The 13,877-nt window shown below is 41.7% G+C and overlaps 1 protein-coding gene and 1 pseudogene across 1 annotated transcript; one reads left to right on the forward strand and one right to left on the reverse strand.

Annotated features, from left to right (window-relative positions):
• Positions 1 to 279: 279 nt before the first annotated feature.
• Positions 280 to 4,728, reverse strand: LOC137271893 (calmodulin-4-like). Its single transcript, XM_067804280.1, has 3 exons — positions 4,582 to 4,728; positions 2,430 to 2,524; positions 280 to 493 (listed from the first exon to the last, which is right to left on the reverse strand). Exons 1-3 carry the CDS (start codon positions 4,726 to 4,728, stop codon positions 280 to 282), a joined length of 456 nt encoding a protein of 151 aa, XP_067660381.1.
• A 6,604-nt stretch (positions 4,729 to 11,332) lies between these two features.
• On the forward strand, positions 11,333 to 13,767 carry LOC137271895 (toll-like receptor 4; annotated as a pseudogene).
• The last annotated feature ends 110 nt before the right edge of the window (positions 13,768 to 13,877 follow it).

A 13,877-nucleotide genomic window follows, 5' to 3' on the forward strand; every position in this document is an offset into this window, starting at 1 on the left:
TTGTAAACCTCATGATCACTGTATAGATTTCAGGCAAGTAAGAAATAATGAGTCTCTTATTGTATGAATAGGAAGTTAAAGTGACCGCATATGCCCCAATATCTCTCTATTTGTCAAAAATATGGCCGAAAAGCGTGGAATTGGGCTTTTAAGCAACAGGTGGCAAAGGTCACGTGCTTGCTGTTACCATATAAATTTAGATACATAACACATGTGATGAAAGGTTAGCTCGTTATAACCAGTAGTTCGACATATTCGACTTCGACATTCAGTCAAGCATCATGACTTCATCAGCAACAGGAACTCTTCATAGTCCAGTCTGTCGTCACCGTTGATGTCTACTTGGGCTATCATGTCCTTCACTTCCTGCGCAGACAATGGTTCTTCTCCCTCGCCCACAACAGACGACAGAGCCCCGTGGAGCTCGGAAACAGACAGGAAGCCATCTTTGTTCAGATCCATTCTCCGAAACATCCGTCTAAAGGTGGCGCATCTGGAGTGAGTGAGTGAGTTTGGTTTTACGCCGCTTTTAGCAATACGCTAGTAATATCACCAGAAGCGGGTGACAAACATATTTCCAATAACTTTAGCGGTATTAGAAATGGAGATCATACATTGTAGCCACATGGGAATTCGAGCCCTGGCCTTAGGCGTTACGAGCGAACGCTTTAGCTACCCATCCAGGGTGGGAAGTAAGGTGGGTTATTTCTGTACAGCTAACCCAGGAACCAGGTTCTGTAAGTTATGACTCAGACACAGTAAATTGTGACACTGGGATCTTCGAGAAGCAGCCAGGGGTACCCAAATTTGTCATTTAATGTAACTGGACTAAGTGAACCACTTGGCTCTACAGCAAATGATCCCTTACGGATAACGGTAGAACGTTTCTTTATTTTTCAATATTTGTTGTGTTACGTCGCCCTCAGCAATATTCAAGATTTATGGCGGTCTGTAAATAATCCAGTCTGAACCAGACAATCCAGTGATCAACAGCATGAGTATCGTTTGGGACTCGATAACATGTGTCAATTAAGTCAGCGAGCCTGATTCCGTGAGCCGCCTGTTACGGCAAGCATGGGTTGTTGTAGATCAATTCTAACCCGGATCTGTACGGGTCCGGTAGAAAGTTACTATTGAAAAAGAACAAAAGACAGATAAGGTGTCCTACATTGTTACATATTGCAAACACATTACTGTTTGAAAATATTAAGACTATAAGCGATACTATTTGACACGGATAGAATACTTCTATGTGGCACTTATACAAAGCATTTTATTTTGAAAGACCAGATAACAGCGGATTCACCTTATCTTGTGCAGTCAGCAATATTAAGCAAGGAAGTCGTCTGTCATATTTTTGAAGCACTTTATCACAAACAAACCTACGAAATACAAAATGTTCCAATCAAACACACTGAAATGAACACAATCACCACCTAAGTCTGATTTACAGACGTACATGACGTCTTAAGGTACACAGGATAGATAAGACCAGCCATTTCACTGTACATGACGTATTAAGGTACACAGGGTAGATAGGACTAGCCATTTCACTGTACACAACGTCTTAAGGTACACAGGGTAGATAGGACTAGCCATTTCACTGTACACAACGTCTTAAGGTACACAGGGTAGATAGGACAAGCCATTTCACTGTACATGACGTATTAAGGTACACAGGGTAGATAGGACTAGCCATTTCACTGTACACAACGTCTTAAGGTACACAGGGTAGATAGGACAAGCCATTTCACTGTACATGACGTATTAAGGTACACAGGGTAGATAGGACAAGTCATTTCACTGTACATGACGTATTAAGGTACACAGGGTAGATGGGACAAGTCATTTCACTGTACATGACGTCTTAAGGTACACAGGGTAGATAAGACCAGCCATTTCACTGTACATAACGTCTTAAGGTATACACAGTAAGCCAGTTTACTGTACACGACCCCTTAAGGTATATACAGTAAGCCAGTTTACTGTACACGACCCCTTAAGGTACACAGGGTAGATAAGACCAGCCATTTCACTGTACATGACGTATTAAGGTACACAGGGTAGATAGGACTAGCCATTTCACTGTACATGACGTCTTAAGGTACACAGCGTAAGTAGGACAAGCCATTTCACTGTACATGACGTCTTAAGGTACACAGGGTAGATAGGACAAGCCATTTCGCTGTACATCTGACGCCTGAATATACACAGGGAAGACAGGACAAGCCACCCCCCTGTACATGACGTCTGAAGGTACACGAGCTAGATTGGACTAGCCATTTTACTGTGCAATTATCAAATTTGTACTTTCGTTTGCTCGTTAATCTACTTTACGTATGCTTGAATGTTAAACATCAACATCAGAATAATGTTAGTACACACATGCCATATATAAGCAACGGGTATGTCAAAAGTGGCATATTTACCGTTTTTCCTCTTTTGTAATTGGTTGCATTGCAGAAAGAAACTCGTCCAAGGTCACATCGCCACTCTTGTCCTTGTCTAGCTCCGAAAACAATTGCTACAAAAATAGTAATATATTCATGTAGTGCTGTCATGTTTGTTTTTTCTTGTCATACCGAAACATTAGTCTCATTAACCTATTCAGACAATGACCTACTTTTCAGTCGATCCGAAGTTTCTCGTGTGAAAGTCAAAATAGACACCATAAACAACTCTGGTTAAACTGAATCCCAATTCCTTGTTCCATACGAAAATGGTATTTACAAATGAATATAAATTTTCAACTTTAATAAAACCATCTTTCTATACTTTATGTTGAGTCCCAGACAGACTGTCCCTGTTTGATAGGTCGCGGTTGGTGTAATATCGGTTCAGTACCAGACCGCCAAACTGTTCGAGAGGTAGAGCCTCGTTTTGAGATCATGACGATTTCAAGGATTCCGTTTGTCAGAGCACGACATGTTTGCTAGGATTAGAACGAACGTGCTGTCGCTGTATATAAGTGCTTAGAGTTGTCAAATCATACTGATTAATATTTATGTACTAGGTTGCGCAATAGGACGAAACCCTGTAAAGAGGAAACAAAACTGTTCCCTGATCAATAGTTTAACATGTAAAGCCGCGCTCAGCAATTGCCGATCGAGTCTAGACCAGACACTCCATCACTCCACGTCAGAGTATCATGGGTTGTTCATAACAATCATATATCGTGTGCGCCTGTAACCGACCAATATCATGTATCAATATCCTGTTGTGATCAGTCTTCACATTCACACAGTGCAGGTCCTAACGGTTTCTATCGGTACTGCTCTATCATCCAGGATGTACAGTTTCTAACGGTAATTTAGATTAACATGAAAAAAGATATGAGCATTTGTTTGGTCTAATCTACTACTTAATGTACAAATCATGAACCAGTGTGTCGTTACAGGGGTAATCGGACGTATGAACATGCAATGTAACATCCTGATATCCCTGCGCTACTGTTTGCCCGTGGACTATGTGAGGTACTACGACGAGTTAACACAGAGGACAGAGAAGACGAGCTGGCTATGGCGCCAGGCTATTGCGAGTGATTCAGTGAGCTGGAGATGTCGGGATCGAAGCCATCCGTGACGGGGTTGAAACACCTTGGAATCAGCTTTGTGTTCCAACTCATTTAGTACTGTCACAACCCCTAGTGTACAGTGCATAATCCTGTACACTTAACAGAACCCACGAATCCGTTGGTATGCGTTCGAAAAACCCGCCGGCCCGGAGGCCCAGCGCCGGTTGTTATTGTATCGGGCCGGCAGTTTCAAATAGGTGCTAGCCCTTATGGTCTTCAGTAAATTATCTGTCAATTATTTTTCAGCTTGAATGGTTCCTCTTTTTTCTTCGGGAATCATCCACAATCCATCATGTTACGATGACTTACAGTTTCGCTTTCCGGCATTTCAGCGCTGTGAAGTAAGGTTGTCAAAACCAGTCTGACAAATAAAAACTCCTCTGTGTGCCATAGGTTTCGCTTGATCTTGTAAAAACAGCGTGACACAGTGTGCAGTGTAGTCAATTTTGCTTTTACTGGACCTGCAGATTTCATTCGGGGCCTGTAGATTTTAAAGCCTGCGGGTAGCAGCAGACCTTGATGGCCAGCCGGTAAATTAAAATATTGCAAACACTGTCATGGTTGCCACATGAATTGGTACAAACACCTAGTTGCAGGTACAGCAACACGCAGCAAACGTGATCAAAGGCCTGTGACTATGTGTCCCAGTCCACGCAGCTGCGAATGGGTACCGCGCGTAAGCATGGGAAAACCACATTAATTTACTGCGCCTAGTGGGTGCGAGAGTTGCATGATCCCCAGGGAGTTGAGATTAATAATAAGATGTGCCCTTGAAATTGACATCCAATGATCTAGGGAAAACACAACACCTTGAGCATGTGCTAGTAGCGTGGATGCGTGCGCCATATAAACATCCTACAACATACGCTTCCGGTTCAGTGAAGTTCTGATCTATCTCCAGGTCGTGATCTAGTCAAGAGCTATTTAGTGAATGGTAGGATCGTTTCCAGCTACAACGAATGGTCACGTGACATTATGTGTCGTTTAACAAGATAGATGCGTCTTACCTTTACCTGTGAGTCATCATAGTCAAACCCCAACTCCACACACAAGCCCTTCACCTCCGATCTGTTTAAACGTCCATCGTGATTAAGATCGACTTCTTTAAACATTTTGGTGTACATTTGAAGCTGTTTCAAAGTTAACTGGTTCATCCCAGATTATCAGTCTGACACCTGTAGGGGTAATGGAGAACACAATGACCAACGTAGGCGAGCCTGAGTAATATATGTGTTAATACAAACATCGACCTCTGTACGCAAAACCCTCACGTCCTTTCAACACTAAATGAGTTTCGACTTCTTGAGGGGATTTTTTAGACCTCGACTGAACCTTTGATATAGGAGAGATACTGTACACACATGCTAGCCACAGAGTTATAAATTACTAAAAGCCCTACGTTTACAGCATAAAATATTCAACAGAAACTACTCGAAGCAGCGAGAAATTACTCGAAATTTCAAGTTATTGACAGACACTTGAAACAACGAGAAAAAAATCGAATCGAAAAATAGCTGAGACAACAAGAAAGCAGTTGAAGCAACAAGAAATAATCGGAAAACTTTCGTTGCCAAAACGTTTGTGCTACAACAGTGGCAGCAGTGGGCTTTCTTAGGAAATACGTATCAAACCAACGATACACGGTACTTTGTAGTGAACAGACTCCCACTGACGTTAAGCGCGGGACAAAAACGTTAAGATGAAATGATTTTACATTGATAAATTCAGGTGATATTTTTGGCATTATCTGACTGGTTTCTGAAATAAAGTTTCAAAGTGATCCGCCCATTTCAAGCTGTATGGTCTAGCTTGGTTAAAAACAAGTGGTCATAGTTCAGGAGTTGAAACCTATCATTTGCATGGCTCACATGACACATGACTAGGGGATTTCCTTATCTGTGTAAAAAAACCAATCGAGTGATGTCTGAACCTGTCCAACGTGTAGTCTTAACGTCAAATCACAACGAAGAGCCCTTGGAGTAAAGGCCAGAGATTGATCATGCACACAAAGGATCAGAAATTCGTAGTTAACATGCATACAAAAGTTTAATAAATTGCAGTTGTAGCTCTTTCGCTGGGGCCAATAATGTTGTTAATCATTCGTCTTGTGTGTACGAGCTTAGCCTGTCAGGAAGATCATAAATCACATTATGTGGTATACAGGCTGGGTATAGCATTAATGCCATCCTAACTTGGTGGTGGTGGTGGTGGTGGTGTGTGTGTGTGTGCATACCGACAGGCAAGCACATATAATTCATGTGTAGATGCCTTTTTCACACGTTTCATAATGTATCTTGATTGTGATGTAGATGTAGATGATTTTTTGTTGATGGATAATCCAGGTCTTTAGGAAACACAGAGATTGGACGTGCATAATGTCAGCATATACTTCGAGCACCAAACCCAGACCAGATCTTCCTCAGACCGGAACTCCCCGTCCCAAACTGGCCTTGTCAGGCACTAGCGTGCCTATAGTAGACGTGAACCAATCAGTGAATGAATGAATCAATGAATGAATGAAACAACGGATGAATGGGGATGAGAGGATGGGTGGATGGGGATGGTGGATGGATGGGAATGGGTGGATGGAATAATGGGGAAGGGTTATGGGAATGCGGATGGGGGATGGATGGATGAGGATTGTGGATGGATTGGGATTGGTGGATGGATGGATGTGGTGGATTGCCTGATGGGTGGGCTGATAGCGACGTATGTATGGATGGTGATGATGGATAGGTAAATGGATGGGATGGATGGCAAGGTTGATGGATGGGTTGGTGGATGGATGGGTGTGGTGGATTGACTGATGGCTGGGTGGATAGGGACGTATGTATGGATGGTGATGATGGATAGGTAAATGGATGGGATGGATGGCAAGGTTGATGGATGGGTTGGTGGGTGGAACTGGATGACGGCAAGGTGGACGGATGATGGGGATGGATGTGGATGAATGGATGGGTGGGTGGAGTGAGGGATGAATGTGATGGATGGGTCGGTGGAAAGGATGAATGGATGGGGATGAAGGAATGGATTTGGATGGAAGGATGGCAAATTGGGTGGAATGGATGGATGGTGGAGGAATAGATGGAATCACGTATGGATGGAAAGTTTTGTGGTCGCTTTCGTCATATTTTTAAGCAATATCAGAATAAGCCACTCAGCCGCACTCAGCAATATTCCACCATTATGGCGTCGGTTTGTAAATAATCGAGTCTGGACCAGACAATCCAGTTCCAGTGATCAACAGCAGGAGCATCGATCTGCGAAAATGGGAACCGATGACATGTGTCAACCAAATCAGCGTGTCTGACCATCCGACCCGTTAGTCGCCTCTTACGACAAGCTGTGTCACCTTTTACAGCAAGCATGGGTTGCTGAAGGCCTATTCTACCCCGGGACCTTCACGGGTCATATACAACACGCATACAACGAGTTGACGGTTAAATGAAACGTATACTTAAATTTTATCATACAAATGTCGAAATGCTTACATTGAACTATTTCATAACGAACAAAAATTAGTGGCCCTTTGAGTTGATTTACTGTAGTTTACTTTATTAGTATGATTCTGTTCTATAAACAGTTATCTTGTGGCAAACGAAATGTGAAATGATTGATTTGTGGACAAGGCTCTACTGTTATAGCAATGGAAGGAACATTTCTGCTATCACAGTAGCTACTTTTAATTACATATTCAGTGTCAACAGTACAGAGTACACGTGTCCTAAGCAGCAGTTCGGGACATCCGGAAAGTTGGGGAAAGTTGCCAAAGTTTCTATTGTGCCACCTTTATTGACGACTAACCAAAGAATTACCTCCTTTATTAATTTATGTCTATACCTTAAGTTGTTTTGATTATTCATTTCATCGTGTTGATTGAGTGATTGTTGGTTGTAAGTGCAACGTCACGTGTAATTGTGTGGTAGAATTTCAGATCCATTATCACGTGCATGTATTACTGAAATCTACAACCAAGGCGACCTAAATCACTCAAAGCAGTGTTACTCACACAAGCACTCCAAGCAGTGTTATTCAGTCATTCAAAGCAACGTTACTTACATAATCTCACAAAGGAGTGTTATTCAATCACTCAAAGCAGTGTCACTGGCACAATCACTCAAAGCAATGTTACTCAATTACGTTAGAAACGTTACTCATACATTCACCCAAAACAGGATTACTCTATAACTCAAAACAGGATTACTCTATCACTCAAAGCAATGTTGCTCAATCACTCAAAGTAGTGTTACTCTATCACTCAAAGCAGGATTAGTCTATCACTCACAGCAATGTTACTCAATCACTCGAAGCAGGATTACTCTATCACTCAAAGCAATGCTACTCAATCACTCAAAGCAGTGTTACTCAATCACTCAAAGCAATGTTGCTCAGTCACTCAAAGCAGTTGTCCTCAGTCACTCAAAGCAGTGTTTCTCAATCACTCAAAGCTACGTTGCTCAGTCACGCAAAGCAGGATCAATCTATCACTCAAAGCAATGTTACTCAATCACTTAAAGCAGTGTTACTCAATCACTCAAAGCCGAATTACTCTATCACTCAAAGCAATGTTACTCAATCACTCAAAGCAGTGTTACTCAATCACTCAAAGCAGGGTTCCTCAATCACTCAAAGCAGTGTTACTCAATCATTCAAAGTAATGTTACTCAACAATTCAAAGCAGGGTTACTCAATCACTCAATCCCAAAACAGGATTACTCTGTCACTCAAAGCAGGATTACTCTATCACACAAAGCAATGTTACTCAATCACTCAAAGCAGTGTTATTCAATCACTCAAAGCCGAATTACTCTATCACTCAAAGCAATGTTACTCAATCACTCAAAGCAGTGTTACTCAATCACTCAAAGCAGGGTTCCTCAATCACTCAAAGCAGTGTTACTCAATCATTCAAAGTAGTGTTACTCAACAATTCAAAGCAGGGTTACTCAATCACTCAATCCCAAAGCAGGATTACTCTATCACACAAAGCAATGTTACTCAATCACTCAAAGCAGTGTTATTCAATCACTCAAAGCCGAATTACTCTATCACTCAAAGCAATGTTACTCAATCACTCAAAGCAGTGTTATTCAATCACTCAAAGCAGGGTTACGCATTCGCTCAAAACTGTGCTACTCAGTCACTTAAAGCAGTAATACTCACTCAAAGCAGTATTACACATTAAAAGATGGTAGCAATTATATCAATACACGACGTATTTTTATTCTTTTGTTAACACCACCATAAGGAAAACATTCAAAACTGTGCGTGGACACACATGTACAATAGCTATAAATCACTTCAGTTACAGGAAGATGATTAGTGACATTTAACTAAGGAAGTCGTACTTTCTATAGAGTGACACTGTCTACAATTTCACTGAACTGAATACTTGTAGGTTTTCAAACAAAAGCTTCGTTCAGACGTCTGACACTGAACCAATATATCCTTGCCTGTCCAGCACAGACAGAATGCCATGTTATTGTTCCAGTAATATTGTATGGAATCGTCCATGCCACACGCAACGTTGGTGCGGGTTCCCCTCATAGATTCAGAAATGGTCTTTAAACACTGTTATCCAAAAATGTTTTGAATCCCCAGGTCTACTTCACTCCTCAAAAAGGAAAGAACCACATAGGTGATTTGGAGAATATTTGACTCATGTAGCAACGGCAAAAACGCTATAGCTATATTGCTTCCTTCCAAAACGACATCCTTGCGTGATTGAAACCAGCTTCTGGGACAAATCTTTTTCCTTGTTTTAGAAGCGTTTGAAGACACATTCAAGAAAACGTCACGAAGAAAACATGCAAAGAAAAATACACGTGCAGTTCAGCGGAAAAGCTATCAAAAAGGCAAACGTTGTGTTTAATTTTGTCATTCGTTTTACCTGGAAAAGAGGAAATCATTACCCCACGACTGCGTGCCGCCGATTGAAACATCGCTATAGGTCGACTTGAAGCTGGAGAGTAGCAGACTGCATTTGCCCGACATGACAACGTTCGTCAGAGCACCATATCTCGCCTTAGCGTCCGTTCAAGAGTTACCACCCAAACCAGTACCGCTAAATCCAAGCTCACTTGCGTCTTGCCACAGCCCGGGAGACACAGTATATCCTTGTTGTCAGATGAGTTTCCGACCAAACAGTCAGGAATCGATTGCGTGTGGATTCGACCAAGGACACCCGGGTATGAGAGACGGCGCTTACGGCGGTGTTGTAGAGTTTGGAACATGAACCTTAGGAACCTTGCGAGCCTGATTTTGTGATAAATCACGATTCCTTATTCACCGGCGAGATGTTTACTTGTCAATAGATTGGGTGATGATAGTGTCATGGTGTGGGGTGAGAGCTATCCAGAAGTCAAACATCGGATTAATCTCTGGTTCAGGGACATTTGACAGTAACTCGGTGGTCAAGCTCACTGACTTGGTTGACAACTGTCACCATATCATACATCTATGCTCATATTGACCAATGGATTGTCCGGTCCAGACTGTATCATTTGCAGATCTCCACCATACAGCTAGAGTATTGCTGAGTATGATGTTAAACAGCAATCAACCAGCCAGTGGGTCCTGTATAAAATTATTACACATGTATGGGAGGACAGATTTCGTATAATTATTTTTCAAAGCTCTTACATACAATCTACACCTCGCTATCAAATCAATGACACCCTACCACTGATATACCTTCCATATAGTGGCTGATCTATCACGGTTCCTTAAAAAAACTTAACTCAGACAAATTAGATTCCTCTTCAGGGTAGAACCGAGCAATGATGTCTGTTACACATTCTACAGAAATTCGCCAACAAAGTATTACATGATTGCTTATCTTAATAATTACACGACTGCACCTTGCTTTGAATTTATCCTCTCCATGTTGTTGTAATATACCTGACAAAATAAGTTAGGGATATTGGTTTTTTTTATAGGATTGATATGGTATCAGTGTGTCCTTGAACAAATTCATAATTTGAAAATGTTCACACATCCCTTAACTATATTTGTGCGGTATATATCTAAGTTCACCCTGCTTTAAACACTACTACTGAAGGACACAATGTTTACAACAGGGGAAAACCTGCCAAGGATCATAAAACATTTAAGGTAGGAATAAATAAAACACTCGACACGTCAAAGGAAAGAGGATGACTGAAACCTTCAGACGGGATAAGATCACGTATAAAGGGAACGCAATATATATAAACGTCGAAAGCAAGTTTGGTGTGCTGCAAGGTCAGTGGGATGAAATTCACAACATTCGTTGACAGAAAGTAAAAATACCTGTCTTCACACTGACGGAATCTTTGTCGAGCCGGAAAAGGTCTGGGGTAAAGTAGGTCTTCACCAACCCATCGCTGCCCCAAAATACGACTATGCTTGTCAAAAGAGGCGGCTAACGGGATCGGTTGATCAGGCTCACTGACTTGGTTGACCCATGTCACCGAATCCCAGTTGCATAGATCGATGTTCATGCAGTTGATCACCTGATTGTCTGGTCCAGGCGCGAATATTCTGAGACAGTCAAAAGTCACCCACGTTATTGACGTAGCAGCTTTCTGTGCAGATGTTAATACGTTGAAAAGGTATGTCTGTCTTACTGATAGAAAAAGCAGAAGATAACTGAAACAGGATTCTGTTTTGCCAGCCCTGCTCAAAACTGCCAAACGAACCGAACAGAAGGGATGTGCCATATACTTTGTTATTTTTTTTCCAAACGAACTATTTGTCTGTCATTGTGTTTCAGAAACCATGGATGTGAAAGTATTGATGTGTTTGCTCCTCGTGAAGGGTGTGACATACAGCCACCTTGTCAATGGCTGTCACACAAGCTACAGCGCAGCCTACAAGGGAAGGTCACCAACTGTCAAAAGCAGAATCTCACTCAAGTGCCATTAGATCTTCCTGAGGACATCGTAGTTTTGGATTTGCAAGATAATCTACTCACCAGTATACCCAACAACAGCTTTAGCACTTTACGGGAGCTGAGATTCTTATTCCTCAGCCACAATCCGTTAACAGAACTGCAGAGAGAAGCTTTCAGAGGTCTGGATAAACTCGAAACCTTGGAAATGTCTTGTGATACACTTTCACTGGATGTAACAACGTACCCAGATGGGCTGTTCCAGCATCTAGTTCATCTAAAGAAATTGTTTCTTATAGGAAGTATAAATGGTGACGCACAGTTTCCAACTCAGATTGTAGAAGGCCTAAGCAGCCTAGAAGAGCTACGTATAAACTCTTGGCCTGAAGGCGGACACTGGCCTCAATTCCTACAAGTAAAATACACTTTCAAACGTTTGAATATCCAATCTATTAGAGTAACTCTTCTTAGAAACACAACATTTCAAGCATTGCTTGACGTTCCACCTAAAACGCTTTACCTGAATGGTGTTCTAATAGATATAGAAGCAGGAACACTTTGTCCCTTGACGAACCTATTTAAGTTATGGATGTCTACCTCGTGTAGAAGCTCAATCACTTTGGTCTCTATAACAAGAGCACTTCAGTGTTTGGCTGGGAGAAACATGGAATAAATAATACTATCTCGAGTTGTAACCACAGGAGAAAGCAGTGTGACCCTAACAGAGGAAATGTTTGGTTATCTTGCAGATATATGTGTAAAGAAGGTAGACTTATCAAATAATAAGATTACTTCGGTTCAAATAAATGTCATAAAAATTGCACTTTTTTCAGATGTATTGAAAACCTGAACTTAGCCCAAAACATGTTTTCCTGGGAGTCCATATCTGCTTTTAGATTTATGTACATTATGAAAAATCTTAAATATCTTGATCTGTCTGCGACTAAAAAAACGAGCGCTCTTCTAAGTCACAAGTATAACGCATCACGAGCCAGAGGGGTGCATTTTCCACTACCTCCCAAGCTGAGTTATGCAAACATGAGTGGACTAAGCAACATTAACCATATATATATTGGTCTGACACTGACACACAGCGATCATTTGTCTATGTTAGACTTTTCAAGAAACGGTCTTTTAGACATCTCTGCATATTTAGAATGTTGTAAAAACCTGAAGCTATTAAACATATCGCACATGAAGATCCAACAGAATGTATTCAACAACACCAACATGGTGACGAATCTGGAAACATTGCTTGTTCACGATGTGACGTCAGATGATGACATATTTGTGTCACCAACTGAACCCTTCTTCCATGTCATGACCGAACTAAAAGACTTGATTTGTCAGGCAATAATCTACAACTTATAAACAAAAATACTTTTAGAAACTTTCAGAAACTGGAAAATCTTTCTCTTGCAAGAAACCGACTAAATGACCTTCCGGATGAAATCCTGACAATGGTTTGGCTCAAACATTTGGATGTGACGTCGAATCCCCCCTCAGTCATCAGTTCGCACCAACAGACCTTGCTTGATAACATCCTTTTGAATAACGACTCCTTCTACCTCTACATGGCAGGCAACATCTTCAGCTGCAGCTGAGGAACCATTCACTTCATACAGTTGTTACAAGAAACTGATGTTACTTTAGATGACCATGGCAACTACAGCTGTATCCTTGGTGATGGAACGTTGTCTGATACAGCTACATTTTATGCCAGAAGGACATTCCAGTGGAGAACATGTGTTGGTCAGTTCTGGTTGTCTGTGGCCATAATAGGAACCCAAGAAATATTTGCCCAAAATAGAGCGTCATGTGTTACACGTCCTTGGTTACAACCCGGGACGCCGACCAAAAAGGGATGATTTTGATTATGACGCTTACATATGCTTTGAAAGTTTGGCCTTGTCACTGTTTGTACAAGGAGCTCCCCAAAGTCTCTCCAGGCATACGACTGTACCTGCCCGATCTCCATGACCCTGTAGGATGTTCCCAGGCGGAAGTGACCATTGATGCATTATCGAGAAGCTGGAAAATTGTTATGGTGCTTATAGAGAACTTCCTGAAGGACGAGTGGATACACTTTACTGTCCTGTCCACTGTGAGACTAATGCCCATGAACAACGCAATATCGGATCGAGTTCTTCTTCTGTACAGGAATATGTCCTCGGCAGCAAGAGCTCGAGTTCCTCATCTTCTCCTCAACGTGGTTTCAGAGGAACATATTCTGGATGTGGAGGACAGCCCCCAATTCTGGACACATCTGTGTCAGTGTATCCTTAACGATAAACCCACAGCCCAAATCCAAAGTATAACTTGAGTCACGCTATGACAGTGTCACAAAACAGGATGGGTGACTGGCAAACCCATGTAGCATACGTGGGTGTCTCCAGATAATGTCTTTGTTCAGAATTCTTTGTTCTGTTGACT

Source organism: Haliotis asinina, chromosome 2 (assembly GCF_037392515.1).
Source record: "Haliotis asinina isolate JCU_RB_2024 chromosome 2, JCU_Hal_asi_v2, whole genome shotgun sequence".
In the NCBI taxonomy this organism is placed as follows: domain Eukaryota; kingdom Metazoa; phylum Mollusca; class Gastropoda; order Lepetellida; family Haliotidae; genus Haliotis; species Haliotis asinina.

What these genes read in the sequence shown, in the direction of transcription:
- LOC137271893 (XM_067804280.1), bottom strand. Translation starts at nt 4,728, where the DNA reads ATGAACCAGTTAACTTTGAAACAGCTTCAAATGTACACCAAAATGTTT. An exon ending in ATGATGACTCACAGGTAAAG is followed by an intron (nt 2,525 to 4,581) that starts GTAAGACGCATC and finishes CTATTTTTGTAG; the next exon opens with CAATTGTTTTCGGAGCTAGA. An exon ending in ATTACAAAAGAGGAAAAACG is followed by an intron (nt 494 to 2,429) that starts GTAAATATGCCA and finishes CACTCACTCCAG; the next exon opens with ATGCGCCACCTTTAGACGGA.